The 20973-nt window shown below is 36.7% G+C and overlaps 1 protein-coding gene across 5 annotated transcripts; it reads left to right on the top strand.

Moving 5' to 3' along the window:
* The first annotated feature begins 379 nt into the window (after positions 1-379).
* On the top strand, positions 380-20384 carry LOC143036522 (uncharacterized). Of its 5 annotated transcripts, none has more exons than XM_076203981.1 (3): positions 380-448; positions 11913-12072; positions 15357-20384. In XM_076203981.1, the coding sequence occupies exon 3, from the start codon at positions 15360-15362 to the stop codon at positions 19017-19019; it is 3660 nt and encodes a 1219-aa protein (XP_076060096.1). In that variant the 5' UTR covers positions 380-448; positions 11913-12072; positions 15357-15359; the 3' UTR covers positions 19020-20384. The 5 variants fall into 5 exon arrangements, with proteins under 5 accessions (XP_076060096.1, XP_076060095.1, XP_076060098.1 ...); XM_076203980.1 differs by lacking the exon at positions 380-448 and adding an exon at positions 979-1089; XM_076203983.1 differs by lacking the exon at positions 380-448 and adding an exon at positions 1135-1304.
* Positions 20385-20973: the final 589 nt, after the last annotated feature.

The following is a 20973-nucleotide window of genomic DNA, read 5'->3' as shown; positions in this document are numbered from 1 at the left end:
GGTGAACTCTGAGTTTTGCGTATCGGAAAAAATAGTTGATGTGTAAAATCAACCCTTGAAGTGACACAAACACAGACAAACAAATCATTATTGATATTTAACCATATAACCACAAACACGACTACCCTCGAATCAGCCGTCACTTCACACTTCGCTCCTAAATCTCTCCATCTCTCCAGAAGCAGAAATTAATTGTTTCCTCTCCAACTGCAGAGCGTCAACTCCATTTGGTACTTTCACCTAATAGCAGTATTCTTTATACTATGCAGCTGAATGCGTGTGGAAGGCACCTTTCCCACCTCTTGGGGAAATGACATAAATTTTTCCTTCAAAATGGGAAAATATAGTAGGAGGGGGGGGGGCTTCTCAAGGCATTTCTCGAGCCTTAAGGCAGGGAATACACACAAGAAACACGTTCGTGAGCGGGGTTGGATGGGCATTGACTCAGGTAATTCACTTGCCCCTTAATTGGGCTTATTTTTGTCTATCTAGGTGTATAACACACACCCTACTGACGGGAAAACATGTGCCTTATCTGACAAGCATTTATGTAACCTGCAGTTAGCGTAATCTACGGAACTTTCTACCGAGTTGGTGCATTTATCTGCACGTTAGCAAACAAGATATCGGTGATTTTTTTAGTTTCACCTGAGTTCATTCGTTCATATAGAATTGTGACGTCAGCTACTATGAGGAATTCACGGCATTCGTAATATGAATAACTTAGAGGGAGCCAGAATAAAAGAAAAATTACCACGTTGTAAAGGATTTATATTTTATCTAAAAAATCGAAGTTCTTAAAATGACTGTGTTCTACACAGTGAACATATTCGTTATGGATATGATGAGCTATAATTTTTTATTTGAGCCTCCACTGATTTTGCAACTAAATAAAATGACTTGTCCCTCAATTGTATTCCTGTTGTATACATTTCACTATTATTTATTTTTCTTGTTTTTATGATATTTGTTTAAGTTATTATCGATATGTACATATTAATTTGTATCATTGGAATATGTATTTTTTCTCTTGATGAATGTTAATTGACTCCTTCGAACAAATTGTTTACGATTTTCAGTAGAATCATCGTAAGTATAAATTATCTTATTATTATCGGGACTTATGAAACAAGACTGTAAATGAAATTTGGGAAATTATTTGTTAAGAAAATGAGTAATCTTACTAATAAAGTGTTTAAATAATAGATACTCAGTGACTTATAGTATATGTGATATGACGGTGTCAGTATTCCAAGTTGGTTGGATTATGGGGCCAAAAGAAATATCTAATTTTTTATATGGTCGTAAGTTCCGTCATCTGAAGTACCCAGTTAATATTATAAGCATGAATGTAGTTTGTGGTACAGACAAGAACATAATTGTCTATTGTATTGATTGAGTATGCAGAAACAACTTGGTAAATCTTTATAATACCTAACCAAAGAAGAATCCCCACATTTATTCCCTGACTTTGTGCTTGATAGAGCTATTGAAACATAAATTGTTTCGCCATTACCCTGCAACAAGGAAAATTTAGGTATAATGTCTAGACTCATGGTTAAGTTCTAAGAAGCAGACTAATTGGGGGTAGTGAGTAATATTCTCAGATGATGTTCTGGAACAGGCTTACACCTGTGACTCCAGCTCCATACCCAGGTGGTTGTTAATACTTTGGACATATTTATTGGCCATGGTGGTTATGTGTTCCTTGTAATAAATTTTTTGTTCATGGCCTTTCCATACTTTATCTAAGTTTGACCCAAGTTTTATTACTGACTCTGCATTGACCACCCACTCCGACAAGTCATTTCAATTGTTAACCACTTCGGTACGATGACGCCTACATAGGTGTCATGGGACGCGAGTGGGTACACGAGGATGATGGTGTCGGCATTTTAATTATATATTTTTTGTAGTTGTACATGAGTTATCCCTGGATTCTGTGAACTTGCGTGATCACATTTTCTGTGTTTATTATTACTGAGAGTAAAAGAGAATGAGTAATATAGCAGTGACTTTATATTTTTAATTTATAATGAAAGTAGTGTGTTGCATAGTACATTTGGCAACCGATGCTGCATATGAGAATTTGACTCATACTGAAGTAGTTAACAACCCAATTTGAAAATGTATACTTTCTCTTGTTGAGCCTTGAACCATTCTAGAAGATCTTTGAAATTTCTCAAGTGTTATTGCCCTTCGTCTTGAAAATTCCTATGGTATAATCCAGGTCATACTTTTGGGTAAGAATCTTATGTCTCAAGCTGAGCATATCTTGATCTTATAAATGCCAGTGTGTGCAGTTCTAGTTTCTTGATTCTTTCTTCATAGTTGAGTACCTTCATTTGTGGTACCCTATTCATTGCGTGATGCAGAATATTCTCTATTGCCTCCATATCCTTAATTAGGTGACGACACCAGATTTGATTCGCATACTCCAGGTGAGGCTACACCAGAGCAGTATACAATGCTTTAAGGATAGTTGGAGCAAGATATATAAATGTTCTGATTATACCCAGTACAGTGATACCTTGAGATACAAAATGAATTCTTTCCATAACTGCCATCGTATGTCAAAAAAATATATCTCCAAATAATTATTCCCATTTAAATCTATGGAACTAGAATTAATCCATTCCAGCTATACAAAATTACCCCAAAACAAATTTAAATTACATGAAACGAGCACAATTTATAGATAGATACACAATGATAAAATAATGAATAATAGTGATAAATATTATTTATCATATACCACAGAGACACGTGATAGTGGTGAATGGAGGTGTGAGCCAGGAGGAGGAGGGAGGGAGGGAGTGCAATGAGAGCTAGCAACTGCCATTGAATTCCTCACCAACAATACCTTCTGATGGTTCTCCCTCCTTAGCTGCATCACATTTAAGGTCTTGGAAGATAGCAATACCCTTTTCTGTGATCATTGCTTCCGTAACAGTCACCAGCCAACTCCTCCTTAATCTATATTAAAAGTAGGTGCTCCATCTCATTATGTAGGTCTGTTCCAAGCTTTGAAATAATGGTGACGCCTTTGGAAGGCTGCACTTTCTTTATTGCATATTTCTGCTTAATGATCATGGATATTATTGATGCATTGTGTCTATATTCTTTGGCTAAGTCACTCACCTGCACACCACGCTCATGTTATGTAATTATTTCATATTTTACCTCCATCAAGATAATTTTTTGTTTTGTTTTTTCTTTTCACTATTCTTGTCCTTACCTCTGAGTGAAGAAAGACTAGTAAAAGAGGTATGGAAGGCAGATGTGGAGGGAGTGAACATGAGGGGACGTCCTAGGATGAGGTGGATGGATGGGGTGAAGGGGGCTTTGGGGAAGAGGGGAATGTCTGTTGAGGAAGGAAGGGAGAGGACGGAAGACAGAGGTGAGTGGAGAATGGTTGTATATGGATGATGTTGTGATTGCATGAGGAGGAATGGGTGGGGGGTGGGGTAGTATGTGTGAGTAAATTTTGATGCAGCCCGAAGGGATTTCTCCCCGTCCTCTCCTTATATGCAAGGGGGGACGGAGAGGGGGGGGGTCGCCGATTAAATGAAGCGGCCTTGCTGTGGATGTGCTGTGTCTTGCGACACTGCTTCTGACCCAGGGCGGTGGGCAAGGTGCAGGGATGACCCGTCATCCAGGAGGTGCTCAGATGAGAGGGAGGGTGGGAGGGGTGTGGAGTGTATTTAGGGATGAAATGGGTGGGAGTGTTTTTATGCCTTTCCCTTTTTGGCTACCTCCCTTGAAAGGGGGAAAAAGCCTTGGTATATGTATGTATGTATGTACCTCTGAGACCCATGTTTATGCACAAAAATCAAAATAATACACAAAACAATCACAAACATGACAAATAAACAGCATAGATGTAAACAAGAAGACAATACACAAACTGAAGCATCGGGAATCGTTGGGAACTGAGTAAACAGTCTGCCACCTACCAGTGGCATTTCAAATTATTACATGTCACCACATTGTATCTCAAAATTCTCATCATATGTTAGGGCACAAATTAAAAAAAGAAATACAACGTATCTCATTTTTCGTATGTTAGGGTGATCGTATCTCAAGGTATCACTGTATATTGTGTGTTGTGTTTATCTTCTCAGCTAAGTGTTTTGAGAATGTTAGGTTGTTGTCTGTTACTACTCCAGTATCCTTCTCCTTGCTAGTGCTGGTAATTGTTCTGTGCATCATATACTCATGTACATTTGCATTTGATCTCCCAATTCTCATATGTTTATTCTTGTCAGGGTTGAAATTGAGCATCCATCTTTCAGACCATTTTTGTAGTTCATCTAAATCATCCTGAAGCTTGTCACAGTCCTTATCATTAGTAATTTTTCTAAATACCTTGTTATTATCTAAGTATAGATGTATCTCACTTCCATGCTTAACTTCATTTGGGAGATCATTGATAAACAGCACAAACAACAGGGAACCCAGCACTGATCCTTGAGGCACCCCACTGGTGATCTCCTTCCAGTCTGAGGCCTCCCCATTAACCATCACACTTTGCCATCTACCCATCAGAAAGCTCTTTATCCACTGTAGCAATGCACCATCAATTCCATAACTTTTTATCTTAGCTAATAGTCTTTTATGAGGAACTCGGTCAAAAGCCTTCATGAAATCTTAGTAGACAACATCAATAGCTTCACCCTTGTTGATGGGATCAGTCCACTTATCTAGGACCTGAATCAGTTGGAGCACTGTAGACCTGTCCAAGATAAATCCAAACTACATACTGCTAAATAGATTTTGCATTTTTGTATGGTCAGTTATTGTCTCTTTTAGGACAAATTCCAATTTACTGAAGACACTTGTGAAGCTTACTGGGATCACTTTTACTTACATTCTTAAAATGGGTGTTATGTGAGCTATGTGTCATTCCTCTGGAACTACTACTTCTAGCAAACTACTAAATAATATTTTCAGTGGAGCAATCAGTTCTTCTGCCATATCTTTAATAATCCTTGGATGTATCCCATCTGGATCTGGAGATTTTTTCCTTCTTACTTTCTGAAGTACCTTCCTAAGCATATATTGTAAGTTATCTCCACATGTTCCAGACTGGGTTCTCATGTTCCAGGCTGGATATATTTCTTGGATGAATCCTTATTACTTTTTATTCTAGCTCTTTAACAAAAACAGGAGAAAATTTATTAGCGAGAACCATCACCTATTCTTCATCACATGTAGCTTTCACCTGATTGTTCTCATCCTTATAAGGATCTGCTATTCTTGACTTGGTTCTGGTTTTTGATGACACATATTTCCAGAAGATTTTAGGGTTTTCCTTTACATGTTTTACAATCTTCCTTTCCTTGAATTTAGTGGCATTTCTTGTCTCCCGTCTTGTTTGATTATTTAGCCTCCTATATTGAGTTTCAACTTTCGTACATTCCATGTCATTTCATGCCCCATCAATTTTCTTCAACTCTGACAGTCTTACCCAAAACCTTTGTTTCCGTTTAATTTTTCTCCAGGGTTGCCCAGACATTGGTTGGTTATTATTGATCTTCTTTCTCATACTTTTTCTACTATTAAACTTTCGTTTTGGTACCCAATCATCAGTAATTCCTTTAAATTCAGTGGCAAATTTCCTCCACTTTTGTTCTTTTGATAGGTATGGTGGTGGGTATTGGCTCCAGTCAATGTTGAAGCTCCTCTTCATACAGTGGTAATCAACCTTCTTATACTCATAGTACATGTCTTTTACATTTGCTTCCATGTCCTGTAGGTCACACATAACTTGAATGTACACATTATTGCTTCTCTCCAATGGACTAGTTAGTTGAATTTCTCCCACAATTGATTCATCACCACTGAATAATAGGCCCAAAATATTACCACTGCTGTCTCTCTTCATCCCTGTTGTATCCTTGATATAATGAGTGAAGAAACAGTCATTTTTTCAATAAAAAGACAGAGAATGCATGCATACCCTAATCTATTGTATAAATATCCCAGTCTATGGAGGGGAAATGAAAGTCATTCAGTACAAGTTTATATTTGAAACTTGTATCACTGATTTCTTTTAAAAGTTGTAGTAGTCTAGCATTATTACCCATGGAACTGCTAAGCCTGTATACTGACATAATGATCGCATTACATTCATTGCTGGATCTTATTTCAACACTGCTATGTTTACAAGTTAGTATTGCTGATAAAGTTTGTGACTTAGGTATCATACTTGGCTGTCATTAATCTCTAAATGCTCAAATTAATAACATTGTAAAGATTGCTGGCTACCATTTAAAGAACATTACATTCATTAAAAAATGAGAGTTCTGTTCAGAAACTTGTGATGAATTGTTATTAGTAGAGTTGATAATTGTAATTCACTTTACTATAATTTGCCCAAGATACAACTGAAAAAATTACAAAATATTTTAAATAGAGCTGCAAGGCTTGTTAAGGGTATTTCACGGAGAGATAAGATTACTCCTGTGTTGATTCAGTTACACTGCTTGCCTTTTAATCACTTTGGTACGATGACACCTACAGCACCATGAGGCATGAGTGGGTACACAAGGATGCCAGTGTTGGCGTCTTGATTATATACGGTATATTTTTTTTTTTGTAGTTGTACATGAGTTACCCTCCAGATTTTGTGAACTGGTTTGATCATGTTTTCTGTGTAAAAGAGATCATGTTTTCAGAGTAAAAGAGAACAAGAAATATAGCAGCAACTTTATATTTTATAATACAAGTAGTGTGATGCAAATTACCCATGGCAACTGATGCTGCGTGTGAGAATTTGAGTCGTACTGAAGTGGTTAAAGCCAGAATTATTTTCAAAATTTGTGTTTTAATTCATCAAGTACTGCATAATGGTTCAGCGTCATATTTAAGAAATCTTTTGCATGTAAATTAACCAACAGAAGAAAGGATCAATACCCAGAGAGCGATTAGACTAACACTGTTTGAACCCAGATTTTCATCGACTGTAGGTTTTCGCACATTTAAGTCTGCCACTCCAAGATTCTACAATAAATTTCCTCTTCACATTAAACGGATTGAGAATATGAAGAATTTTAAGAAGAAGTTGAAGATGTATTTATTATCTGAGTGTTATAACTTTGATGACATGACTATTTGTGAATCATATGTTCTATTATGAAATTATATGTGAACGGTCCTGCAGAGTACCATTGGCAGAGTGGGACCTGTTGAATGATGACAACAAGTAACAAGTACAATAATTTGTACTTAACTACAGTATTACACATTACATCTTCCTTCACATACAATAGCAATCCTTTTTGTTCATTTGCATTTAGGTTGTACTATGTAATATTGTATCCATCTAATGTCAAGGGGGCATAGGCCTTTGCAAGGGAAAAGTTTGGTAGAGATTATATTAATGTGTTTGTATGCCCTGTTCTTATCTAATTACTATTCTAGCAATCTTGTTTGGCATACAGAATAATATAGATTGAATTAGGTGAGGGAGGAGTCAGCCAAATCATATGATATTATGTTATCATGCCATCTGATATTTTTCATAAATTTCTATTGATGAACCCTTTACTGAGCCTGGGACTAAAATATAAGTAAAGAAGATAATCTTTTGACAATAAACAAAACAACATCCTTGGGTAGCTGTTGCCTAAAATAGGTTTGACTATAGGTTGAGTAAAGCATTTACTACAGTGAGGGCACATCTTAATCTATAGTTAAGTCAAGTCATCTGGCAGTAAAGCCTCAATATATAAACATAATCTGTTCCATTGCCTAATATTTGAAGTGAAATATTCATATGAGTGAGGTAATTCATGCCAAGCTGTATCCAAACTCCACATAAAACATTTGAACTTTGGATAACAAGCACCTCATTTAATGAACAAATCTCTTAACAAAATATTTTTGTCTCTATTAATGTATGATATTTTGGGGTACAAACATACATATATGCCTATACACGACTCGATGGTGCGATGGTAGCATTTGTGGCCGCAAATACGGTAGTTTGGGTTCGAATCCCGCCCAGGGCTGAAATAATTTCAGTGTCGCTGCACTGTGAGTCATTACCCCAACTCTTGTGGACGGAGAGTTGGGGGTATGTGTGCATGTGAAGTCACAGCATTATCCATAGATTGGTCATATATGAGCTTTGAGCTGTCTTCTGGAAGGGTAATAGCTGTTCATCATGAGTCCAACACATGATCCAAGACCATGGTGAACCATGGTGAACCACACAATTCCACCAGCTCAGTGGTTCTTTGGGTCATTTGCCATAATTATTTTGGTTAGCAAATGTCTTGGTTTAAGAATGGAGTCATGGAATGGATTAAGTTTGTTATCTAAGGTTCCACTGTAAAAGAAATTGATAAAGCACAAATATAAGTATAAAAATTATTCAGCGCGGGGTGCTCTGAGACAATTGCATTTAGAACTTATAGTTTATTGTTCAAGTTTTGCCATGTTATACAAACTTAATTTTTTTTAGAAAGAAAAATATTGTATAGTGAACCATCTGAATATAGGGACCCTACTATGATTTATTTTGGATAAATCAAAATTATATCAGCTAGTTTTCTGGGGCATATTTATAGGCAAATTTAGGATTTGTATTGCCAAACATGGGCTGGGATTTGTGAAGTTCCATTATATAATAGCAGTATTAGTTGACCTCCTGAATAATAGAATAATGAGGGCAGTTGTGAATGATATCAGATTGGAAGGAAGTTATTAGTGGATCGGTTTTAGCACCAGTAATGTTCTTGATCTAAATTAATGACATTATGGATGGACCAAAAAGTTACACAAATGTAGTTGCTGGTGTTACAAGTTTCAAACTCACAACTCTAAAAAATATGAAAATAACTAAAGAAATATGGAAAATTAAACTAGACAGAGATGATAACCCCCCCACCCCTTCTCCAACAAAGATATGGAAGGGTCAATAAGGAAATTTAAATAAAAAACATACAGAAGGCTAAGATAAGATCACAAACATTTGTCTAAAATGCCTGGGCCTTGACTGATACTCGCAGTTGCACACCAAAATTCCAACAATCTGGAAAAAAAATTACATCAAGTACCTACAATTGAACCAGACAACCCACCAAGAAACCCAGCTTCTTTTAGACCAATCTCATTGCTATCCACCATATCTAAGCATCACACAAGTTTTGGAGGGATTTAATAAGAAAGCAAAGACAGAAATAACAGTAATGGTGGTAATAGACAGAAAGGAGGTTATTAAAATTCTCATACACACTCTCTAAAAATATTACAGAGACTGACATCCATAATGATGATAAAAATTAGCTAACAAACTTCTCAGCTGGCAGACAGTGCAGAGTAATCCAAAACAATAACATTTCTGATATTAAAAGATAGTATAATGGAGTCCCTTGAGAAGCCATACTATCATCTGCACAGTTCAACCACTTCACAAGCGATCTCCCCACACCAGAACACCAAAGTGCTCACCTATGCTGATGACCTGACAATAGTAATCTAATATTACACCTACGAAATAGCTGCTAAGAACACCCACATATACTTAGACAAGCTAGAGCATGTTTTAAGGAAAAAGAAATGGAAGCCTCTCATTAGAAGTCACCAGTCACATTGTTCACCCAAAACTACCATGAAAGAAAAAAAAAATCTCAAAATTAATTGGCCAAACCCTCCCATTTGAAAAGAACCAACAAATCCTGGGCCTCACTTTTGATACTTGCTTGACCTTCAGCCCACATATCAAAGACCTTGTAATGAAGACCAACAAGAAAATAAACATATGAAGGTCAGTATCAAGGATGGGATCTGGTCAGCAGAAGGAAACTGTAATCACAGTTTGCAAACAGTTCTTAAGAACCACACTTGACCATGCTTTCACAGCATGGTTCCCAACAATCGGGAAAGCAAATGTACACACCATAAAGTATTGAAAATTACAACAGGATGCACCAAAACCACCTCAATAAATCATCTGCATACAGAAACCAAAATTATCCCTATAAAACATCATATGAAAATGATGGTACACAGCTATATGCAAGATCCCTTGACCTTATTTGTCCAACTCATTATATCACACAAGCACACCCAACTAACCATAATGAAAACCTACAAGTACAACATATTATTCAAACATTTATGACAACCTACTACCTAAAGCACAGGTCCCACTAGTGTTGTTCCTTTCCTGTATACTACAATTAGGTAAATACACAACACATGTGCATAAAAAGACATTAATACTCAGGTCACAAAACAAGCACACAACTCCCAACCCCATCAAATTTCTGTAGACATTAACCCCATAGATAAATCTCTCTCAAAGAAGCAAGAACCTTACTAGCATGACTTCTGTTCAGGTCACCATCCAACACTAAAACAATGCCATCACAGAATAGATCTGGCTACAGAAACAAACTGCCCAGGATGCAACCATCATACAGAAGACACTGAACACCTCATCCTTCACTTTCCCCACCCTTACCCCCAGGGAACAATGCAGTGTTTCTTCCTTGAGTGGTTTACGGGCCAATTTGGTGGCTGTTGCTAGTTACCTGGGAGCTATGGGTCTCCTGTAAAAAATATCTGGGTCAACAGATTTTTTGATGAATTGGGAATTGAAAAAAATGTACAATTGATAAATCATATAATACATATATGTATATGAGGACAACTAGCAAAGTACTCTATTCATTCTACCTGTGTAGCACATTTTTTGTTCCCTGGTTCTGTCATTTCCTGGTTTCTTATATCCCATTATTATAAAAAAAACTATCATTTGATCAAACATTTGAGTTTGTGATCAGGACTTTGGTATATCGAAAATTTCATATTTTTAAGATTTTTTTATCAGTTCATATAATTAAATCAACAGAGTATATATTTATCTTATGACACAAGCTTATAAAAAACAAACAAGTTAAAACAACTGACAGTTATAAAGCAACTTAAACATGTCAGAAATTACTGGATTTGCGGTTGTAGTCTAGGTCGCACTCCTGCACCGACCCCCAGATATAGTCCCCCATCATTTTCTCATTGTAGTGGCCCTGGTACCTCTGCTCTATCTTTTTCACATCTTAGTGTAATTTCTTGCCTTGTTCTTCTGAGTAGCTGCTCATATTGTCCTTGAATTTGTCCAGATGAGCATCCAGCTTATTAAGTTTAAGGGACATCCTGCATCTCATAATGCCAAAAGCCTTTACCAGATCCTGAACCAGCTGCTGGTAGTTTTCAGCTCTGTGGTTGCCCAGGAAGCCCCTGACAACTGCTATGAAACAGTTCCATGCTGTTCTCTCAATCCTACAGAGCATATTGGAGAACTTGATAGACTCAAGCACCCCTATCTGAGGTCCAACAAAAATCCCACTTTGGATTTTGGCCTCAGATAACTTGGGGAAGAACTCAAGAAATTACTTAAAAGCAGCTGATTCCTGGTTGAGAGCCTTCATAAACTACTTCATCAACGTACAGTGGTGGCATGATCACAATCCTGGGATCAATCAGTATCTCCCACATGACGTTCTGGGTCCCAACTACAAATTCTGTTCACTATTCCCAGTTCTTCCTGTTGTAGTGGTCAGAGGTGGCTCTGCTGTCCCAAAGGCAGAGGAAGCATTGGAATTTGATGAAGCATGATTTTAAGCACCAAATTGCACTCGAAAATATGACATAAATTGCTTTTACTGCAATTCTAAAATTTTATTAGGTTGAATGCTAGTGGCTAGCCTAGAATTTTTACAAACCCAAACTTATAACTGTTTAATAGCATTTATTTATTTATTTGGGACCTAAGTAACATAAAAAAAGTGATTACAAGTCAGGAACAGAGATTTATTTTCATGGTGTGATCATATACAGTATGCATGAAATACAAATGTTATACAACATAGATGAAGAGTTTATAAATATATTTTTTTCAGAGGCCAACACCAGGTACCTGCAAGTGTCATGTGGGACAGACTTCAGATAGAATCATCTCCCAGCTACTCATCTTCAAAATCTGCCAACATCCTCACCACTGCTTTGAGGGACTGCTGACACTGTCTCCGGACCAGGGCAAACATCTTGCTTTCTGTCAGTGTAAGTGTCTGTCCTCCACATTTTTGCACAAGGAGAGCTGAGAACTGGCAACTGTTCCCCTCCTGCTAGTACAAGCCAGTACAGTAAAGTCCTGGTTTTCATCAGTTTTTTGTGTAATTCAAATTTGAGATTGTCAAAAATGAAAAGAAAGAAAAGTATTTATAATTTTTTTTTTGGGGGGGGGTTGCTTTAGTGTTGCTGCCTGCTACCAAATGACACTGATGTTTTCCCACCATTTTTCCTGCCACATTCATTGTTTTCATGACCTGTACCATGATTATCATGTTAAAAAAGAAAAAAATCAATGACATCCAAGAATGTCTTACATACATATACCAAGGCTTTTTCCCCCTTACAAGGGAGGTAGCCAAAAAGGAAAAGGCATAAAATCATTCCCACCCATTCCATCCCTGAATACACTCCACACCCCTCCACCCTCCCTCTCAACTTAGCACCTCCTGGATGACGGGTCATCCCTGCACCTTGTCCACTGCCCTGGGTCAGAAGCAGTGTCGCAAGACACAGCACATCCACAGCAAGGCCGCTTCATTAAATCGGCGACCCCCCCTCTCCGTCCCCCCATGCATAAAGGAGAAGACGGGGAGAAATCCCTTCAGGCTGTGTCAAAATTTGCTCACACATACTACCTCACCCCCCATCCTCCCACCCATTCCACCTCATGCATCACAACATCATCCATATACAACCCTTCTCCATTCACCCCTGTCTTCTGTCCTCTCCCGTCCTTCCTCAACAGACATTCCCCTCTTCCCCAAAGCCCCCTTCACCCCATCCATCCACCTCATCCTAGGACGTCCCTTCATGTTCACTCCCTCCACATCTGCCTTCCATACTTCTTTTACTAGTCTTTCTTCACTCATTCTTTCCATGTGTCCAAACCATCCTAATACTCTTTCATCAACCCTATCTCCCAACCCCCTTTCCACCCCTGTTCTCCCCTTAGTGACATTAATTATGCCAAGAAAACCATCAAGTTATAAGAAAAATTGGACATAATGAAGTGAAATAATAAAGAGAAAATGCATCAGTGATTGCTTGTTTGTTAGAGCTGAGTCAGGAAATTATGGTCATCATATTCAAAATCAAGTATTGTATGTCATACATTAAATGTACAACTTCCATGCAGTCAACTGTGATGAATAATTAGAAATAGCACAACATGTTTTTGCATAAGGTATGAAGTCCTATGTTATATGCAAATTCAACTGTAATGTTTCAGGGACACTATACAACCAGGACCTTATTGTATATACCTGATTGTAGTATATAAGGAAGGAGCTGTGCTCATGGAGTCCTGTTTCTTATTCTCCAATTATCATTCCTAGTTTTAAATTTATATACCATATGGTTCTAGCTTGGGCTATATCATCTGCTATGCTTTTCTAGAAGTTGCACATCTGCATTGAAAACTGTTTCTTCATATCCTTCAAACATAGTCTTTTTCAATGTGTTCCCTTGACCTTATGACACCCTCCCATTCCAAATTAAGAGATCTTGGTCAGTTCTGTCCAACCCCTTCATTGACCTGAACACTGCAATCAAGTAGCTTCTCTCTCTTTGATCAAAGGCAGGTCCTGTGCTCTAGCCTCTCCTTATATGACCTATATTCTGCAAAGCTGGGAACCATGTTCATCATTGGTGTTTGTATTCTCTTGATCTTGAAGATATTTTTCACCTTGTGTAGAGATCATACCACTGCTGCATTTTCCAATTTAGGATGGGTTATGCTCTGATTTTATTTATTTCTTGGTAAAATCACCTTTATATACTTCCGTGGTCTTTATATCTCACTCAATATCTTACTGATATGTTTACCAGGTTTCTCTTTTTCTTTGCAAGAGAGACCTGAGGCAACAGATTAATTAATTGAGATGTTTACCAGGGTGAGGTCACCAATTAAATGAACCAGCCTTGCTGTGAATGCACTGTGTCTTGCTGCATTGCTTCTGACCCAGGGCAGTGGGCAGGAGACAGGGATGACCCTTCATCCATGAGGAGCAAAGATGAGAGGGAGGAAAGGGTGGTGGATGGGAGTGGGTGCACAGATTTTGACTGTGTCTACCTCCCTTGTAAGGGAGAAGAAGCTTTTGGTATATAGATGGAATGTTTACTAGGTGACAGTTTATTCTTTATAAACACTTCCAGATCTTTCTCCACTTTTGTTTTTGTAATTGTTTTTCTCCTCGTTGAATAATTCATTAACCATTTCAGTACAATGACACCTACATAGGCGTCATGTGGCACAAGTGGGTACACGAGGATGCTGGCATCGGTGTCTTGATTATATATATTTTTGTAATTATACATGAGTTACCTCCAGATTCTGTGAACTAGTTTGATCACATTTTCTGTGGTTATTATTACTCAGAGTAAAAGAGAATTAGTAATACAGCAGTGACTTTATATTTTATAATGCGAGTGGTGTGATTTATCATTCATTTTGCAGCTGATGCTGTGTGTGATAATTTGACTCGTACTGAAGTAGTTAATGGGAGTTATTTCCTATTTCCAATACTTTGCATTTTATGTCATTGAAATTATTTTTCTGCTTTTGGTTCTTGGCATTTACAGTATACTCTGCAGATATTTTTACAACCTACAGTCCTCCTTGTTAATCATTTTTTCATGAATTGGAGATGAAGCTCTAGTAAAATAAAAAGATCTAGATAACTTTAAACTCCTACCATTCCTCCATTCTGCTACCTCTATTAAATCTCCCCTCTACCATCTTGATAATTCCTTTTCTCGGTGCAATATTGTCCTCCAAAGAGAGACTTTCTGGTTATTGCTGATAAAATGATAAACCATTAGCAGGATTTTTGCATAATCTGTAGATGTGTTAGTGTAACTTGTACCTTCATTGTCATTCATGGAGATCAGGGGTTCTCAAACTCATCAACCCCCTAATGAAGTTTAAAATTTCCTATCCACTCTCTATTTAAGTTTTAATTCAAGGAAAAAATGCTAATGGCAAAATCAGTATGAGGTGTCTTACTTGTTTGTTCATTGGAGGCTTGCACTTCAGTCTTGAATGGTTCCATTGACTCCTGGGGGTCGATATCGACCACTTTGAGAAGTCCTGATATAGGTGAAGAACACTGCTATTGTTTTTCTTTTGTATATATATTTTTTAACTTATCTCTCTTTTCTTTTCTTTTTTTCTGTGCTTATACTATTTCTTTTGTAATTCCAGCAAAAGTGTTACTAAAGTTTGAAATTGATTTTATGATGTCGTTCCTCACATATTAACTTAATTATTTCAGGGTATGGCTTGCAGTATTTGCAGTCAAGGAAAGGAGGATCTTGCATACATTCAGAAGGAACAAATACAATTACTGAGAGATGACAGGCAGTTGAAGGATGCTCTGGATGCTTTGGGGAAGCAGGAACAATTGCCAAGTGTTTCTGATACCAATGACTGTATTTCCTCTACAATATGTAAGAATGATATTTCCGCAAGGGACTGTTTACTTTCGACTCCTGGCAATCAAGAATGTGGGGTTTGTAGTGAAGGCTCTACTCTGGCAGGAAGTAGCAGTTACTGTGAGCAATTTCTGGTATGTAAAAAATGCAGAAAATTGATTCAAGATTATACTTACCATCAGATTTCTGCTTTAGAGGTAAAGAAAAATATCCTAAAAGTAATGAACAAAAACATCACAGATTCAGATTTGTTTCCAAGTTGTAGAAAAGAAATTGTGGATGAGAGTTGTAAGTCTTCCATTTCCACAAAGAGGCCATCTGTTACTAAATCAGAGGTATTGGGTTCTGAGGAAAAAATAAGAAAATTAAATCAGAAAGAGGTCAAAAGTAAGAGGAAGCATGCTTATGAAATTAGTTATCCAAATATTTATGTAAGGAATACAAAATATAACAGATTTTTCACCAGATTTAGAAATGGAAAATGGTCAAGATATAGGAAGGACAAGAGATATTTGAAGAGAATTATCAAGAAAAAGAGGATAAGGAAAAAAAAGCAAGTAGCATCAGAAGTCAGAGATGCTGTGACACAACAAAAACAAGTAACACCGGAATCAAGAGATGCCATGACACATCAAGTTGTAGAAAGTAGTGCAGAAAACAGAGAGATGGATCAAATAAAAGTAAATGATGGGAAAAAGTCAGAAGGAAATAATTATGCCAATATCATTGTGGTGGAGAATACCAATACCACAAATGACGAAGAATATTGTCCTTTTTGTAAGGAGACGGTTGAAAACCCACATGAATTTCATAATTGTCCAAGTTCTTCCAAGTATTTGATATGTCATTTATGCCATCAGTCTTTTTCTTCCTTGGATATGGTAGAGAATCATATAAAAAATAGTCATAATTTATCTTCAGACAAATATTGTAGTAACGAAGGTTGTCATTTCTCTTGTGTAAGTGAAGGTTTTCTTAAATGGCACCATCATTTACATAAATTAGATCCAAAGAAACCCGATGATAATGAAAATTGTGAAATTAATTACATAAATAGTGGAGTAAATTTCAAGGATGTCTTTTGTAACAGGGAAGATGTTATTGTACAAATTTTAGAAATTTCAGATGATGAGTGTTCCACCAGTGATCATCAAAGGAATGTTAATATTACTTTAAAAGATCTTGATATGGATATAGTGACACAGATTGAAACTGTTGAAGATCAGTTTGAAGACAAATGTTTGAAGGCCATGGAATCTTCGAAAAAAGTAGTTTCAATAACTGACAAGTTCTCTTTTTCAGAAAATACTAATAGTGAGAAAGACTCAGGGTTCTTTGAGAATAAGAATGACATGCTTCAGATGTCCATTTCTTCAGATAAGCAGATGCATCATCCATTTGATCCTGTGGTATGCTCACTTTGTTCAAAATTATTTACTAGTTTGGAAGATCTTGACAAACATGTACAAACTTGTCATTCACAAATTCAAAAGTGGAAGTGTAAATACTGTAATAACTTTTTTAGGTCAGAAGAGACATTGATGATACATGGAAAAAGTTGTCTAGATCATGTAAGGGAGCACTCACAAATTTCTGAAGTAAAGCCTGTACAAATAAATGGTAATGAATTGATAACACAGATTTCAGACAGAAATCTTGATGTAGGTAATGAAGATCTTTGTAGTGGTAATACTAATGCCAAATCGTATGATGACCATTTAGAAACTAGTTCGTGTACTAGGTTAATTAAATCAAGTGACACTGAAACGGATTTATACATGAAAAGTGTTACCATGGGCTTTTGTGATAATGGCATCAAGAAAAGGTCCAGTGCCCAAAAGAGCAAAATTCACAGCTGTCAGGAATGTGGGAAAGGGTTTCGTTCTTATGCTCACCTGATGGAGCACAAAGTTTCACATTCAGATACTAAACTTTATTCGTGTAATGTTTGTCATAAGAAATTCAAAAGGAAAAATGCACTGTCCAAGCACACACGAACATTTCACTCAGGTCAGTCTGATCTGTTAATTTGCCATTGTGGTAAAGTTTTCACTTCAAAAGATCATTTGGAGAGTCACTTGCACAACACAGAATTTCATCAAACATTTTCATGCACATTCTGTAATGCATCATATAAAACCAAGATTAGTTTAGAAAATCATTTGCTACACCATCTGGAAGACAAAACTAAACAATCTTGGCCATTTACTTGCAAGATTTGTGGTGTAAAGCTCAGTAGTGTACTCTCTTTGCAAACTCATGAAAATTTAAAACATGGAAATGAATCCTGGAAGTGTGAATATTGTTCCCAAGAATTCAAAATTAAAAACCTTTTGAAGCAGCATATCCAAAGGAAGCACAAAATTGGGGAGAAGGAATACCAATGTCACATTTGTAATAAGGTTTTTTATATACAAAAAGACCTAAAGAGACATGCCAACTCTCATAACAAGACCCGCTTATATAAATGTCAAATGTGTAAAGCTACGTTCCGAACCTTATATGGCTTACAGTCCCATAAGAGGATTCATTCCGGTGATCGACCTTATGCCTGCCATATCTGTTCCAAAACATTTCTTTTTCCGTCACATCTTAAGAGCCATTTGGTTTCTCTACATTCCTTAGAGGTCTCCAGTGAAATGATTAGTAGAAATGGTACTCATAAGTGCCCTGTGTGTGGAAGATGTTTTCTTTATCGCACCAGTCTGGCTTCCCATCTTGATACTCATGCTGGTTGTAACAGTACTTACTCAGCTGTTATGGATGAAGATAGCGAAGACTTTTGGGAAAGTTTCAAAGGTAATGATAAAGAATCGAGAAAAGATATTTGTGTGATAGAAGTGAGTCAGAATTCAATGTTATCAAAAGGAAGTGGTAATATAGTAGATACTGACCTGATATCAAATTGTAAAAAAGAATCAGTAATGACCAAAGCAATTCAAGTTAATAATTTATTCAATATTGGTGACATTAGTATAAACAGTGTGAATATGACGTCTAAACAGTCGGAGAATTCACTACCCATGGCTCTAAATGAACCGAGTACCTCAGCATTACAGAAAAGAAAACCTGTAAAAGTAGAATGTGAACCAAATGACATTATGAGGTTAACAAACTCAGATTCTGGTTCATTTGCTAACAGTGAAGTTCAACAAGCTCTGGAAAATGCTCTAAATATTATTGAAGTAAATACTTTAGTAACTAGTGAAGATGAAGGTGATTCTCTTGTTACAAAGAATTCATTGGATGCTTCAGGAAGGTCGGTCAAAGAGCACGAGAATATGGGAAATGTTTTTATATCTACAGAGAATAGTAACTGTAGTCTTTCAGAAGTGGGCACTTCATCACATAGTGTTGATGATATTACTAAATACATATGTGGCAATTGTTCCAAAGTTTTTACCAACACTAAGCTTCTGGAAGACCATTTGTTGTCATGTTATGTGGATGATACTTCTGGAGACTATGTTGTTGTATATGAGGAAGATACAGGAGATAATTGAATTTATTATGTACGAAATCACATCTCAGTCTCCTTGCCAGCTTCGGACCTCCATTGGCTACTTACCTTGTTAGGGGGAAGAAGCCTTTGGTACATAGATGAACTAAATTACATGCTCTCTGTATGGAATAATGAAATATGCAACCTTTTAATGTACATAATGATAATGTACAAAAGATTTATGGAAAAAAGTATGTAGAATTCTATACTGAACATTAACCTATAAACATGTCGTGCCTGGTCATACACATTTTATTCCCTAAAACATTTGTAGGGGTAAGATTAAAAACAAAACTTGTTTTCCCAGGGACTGGCAAGCAGGAACATTTAGTTTATCTGAAACTCATTACCTAGCACTTAACCAATAGAATGTATAGAAAATAATACTTATTTAAGACAGCTATCGGTTGCCCCTGCCCCCCTTAACTCTTGTCATTTTAACTATTACCTCTTTCTCTCAGATAACCTTTCCTAACATGGTCACCTCTCAGGATGAATGTGGTAAAGAGAACAAGTAGACATGAAAATAACCTTAAGAGAGAGAACTAAAGAGGCCACAGGACACCAAGAGGAACTACCTCAATCATGAAAGACACGTGGGTAAGGTACTCACTTAAAGTGATAGACAATTGGTTTTTAACCTGGGTATTAGGTAAATTGAGAAAAAGTTTTACTCATAATAGAAGGTATAATGTAAAGTAAAACCTCAGTATAATGAACCACTTGATTTGGAAGTGTTGGACATTATGTCCAAAAGTACATTATACCGGAATGTATGTCTTGATAAAAAATATTGTATGTTTAAATGCAATAATGGGATTGAAGTATAATGTACTACAAGGTATTTTTTACATGACTGTACTATACTAACCATGCCAGAAAGAGAAGCTTTAGTGAATGTAGATTACATAAATGCTGTCACTATAGGGTTGTTTGTGAACTTCAAATTTTTATAAAGAATGATGTGTTATACCAGTGAGTAGTTCAGAAGGAATATGGCGTTTGTTATATCCAAAATATGTTACAATGGGGTTTGTTATATTGAGGGTTTAATGTATATTGATAATCATATTTTGTAGTTGCTCATGTAAACTTGGGCACATTTAACATCAAAGGTGCTAATATAGTATTTTGTATAATATTGAATAGATTTGTTATGTAAAACAGATTTTCTCTCTAATTTTTAAGTTGTTGATGATGGTTGGTCAGTGCAAAGTTTATAAATACACCCTTTGATATTATTTTGCTCTACTGTTGATGCCCAGTGATTTTTACATATATATGAAATACATATTTTTCTCTTATACTCTTACTTTTGTTGTGCCAAATATGAATTAGAGATTTTATATGAAAAATACAATTAAAGGGAATGATGATTATTGTTGGTTTTATTGTTATATAGTAAGTTTTTGTTTACAAATATATATATATTGGGGAGTGTTGGCATCCACCCTATGGGAGAACCCAGGAACTGTTACCAAGCCAAGACTTAAAAAGCCACATATTTCCAGTAAGAGAAACCTGAGACAACAATCACGTGAGTGAGAATCCAATTATTTTTTAGTTAAAGTAGAGGAGTGGGTGAATAGAGGGTGGTTGTGTATGGATGATATATTGATGCAGCCCAAATGGATCCCTGTCTTCTCTATTTTCCGCAGGAGGGGACAGGGAAGAGGGTTATCGTGTAAGTGAAGTGGCTCTGCTATGGATGTGCTATGTCTTGCTGCAATGTTTCTGACCTGGACAGTGGGTGGGAGACGGATGACCTGTCATCCATGAGGAGCTAAGATGAGAGGGGAACAAAGGTGGTGGATGGGAATGGGATGGGTGGGCATGGGTGCATACCTTTGGCTTGGCTACCTTGTATGGGGAAGAAACTCCTGCTATATAGATAGAAGGTAAAGAACAGGCTCTTCCTTGATTAGAAGAGAAAGGCTTACTGGCTGGTTGAGGTG

Source organism: Oratosquilla oratoria, chromosome 20, assembly GCF_046742065.1.
Source record: "Oratosquilla oratoria isolate Oo_2021 chromosome 20, ASM4674206v1, whole genome shotgun sequence".
Lineage (NCBI taxonomy): Eukaryota > Metazoa > Arthropoda > Malacostraca > Stomatopoda > Squillidae > Oratosquilla > Oratosquilla oratoria.
Note: the sequence above shows the minus strand (reverse complement) of the source record. Positions and strands in the feature narration are given on the sequence as shown.

Excerpts from the sequence above, each read along its gene's own strand:
- LOC143036522 (XM_076203981.1), top strand. The coding sequence starts at position 15,360 with ATGGCTTGCAGTATTTGCAGTCAAGGAAAGGAGGATCTTGCATACATT.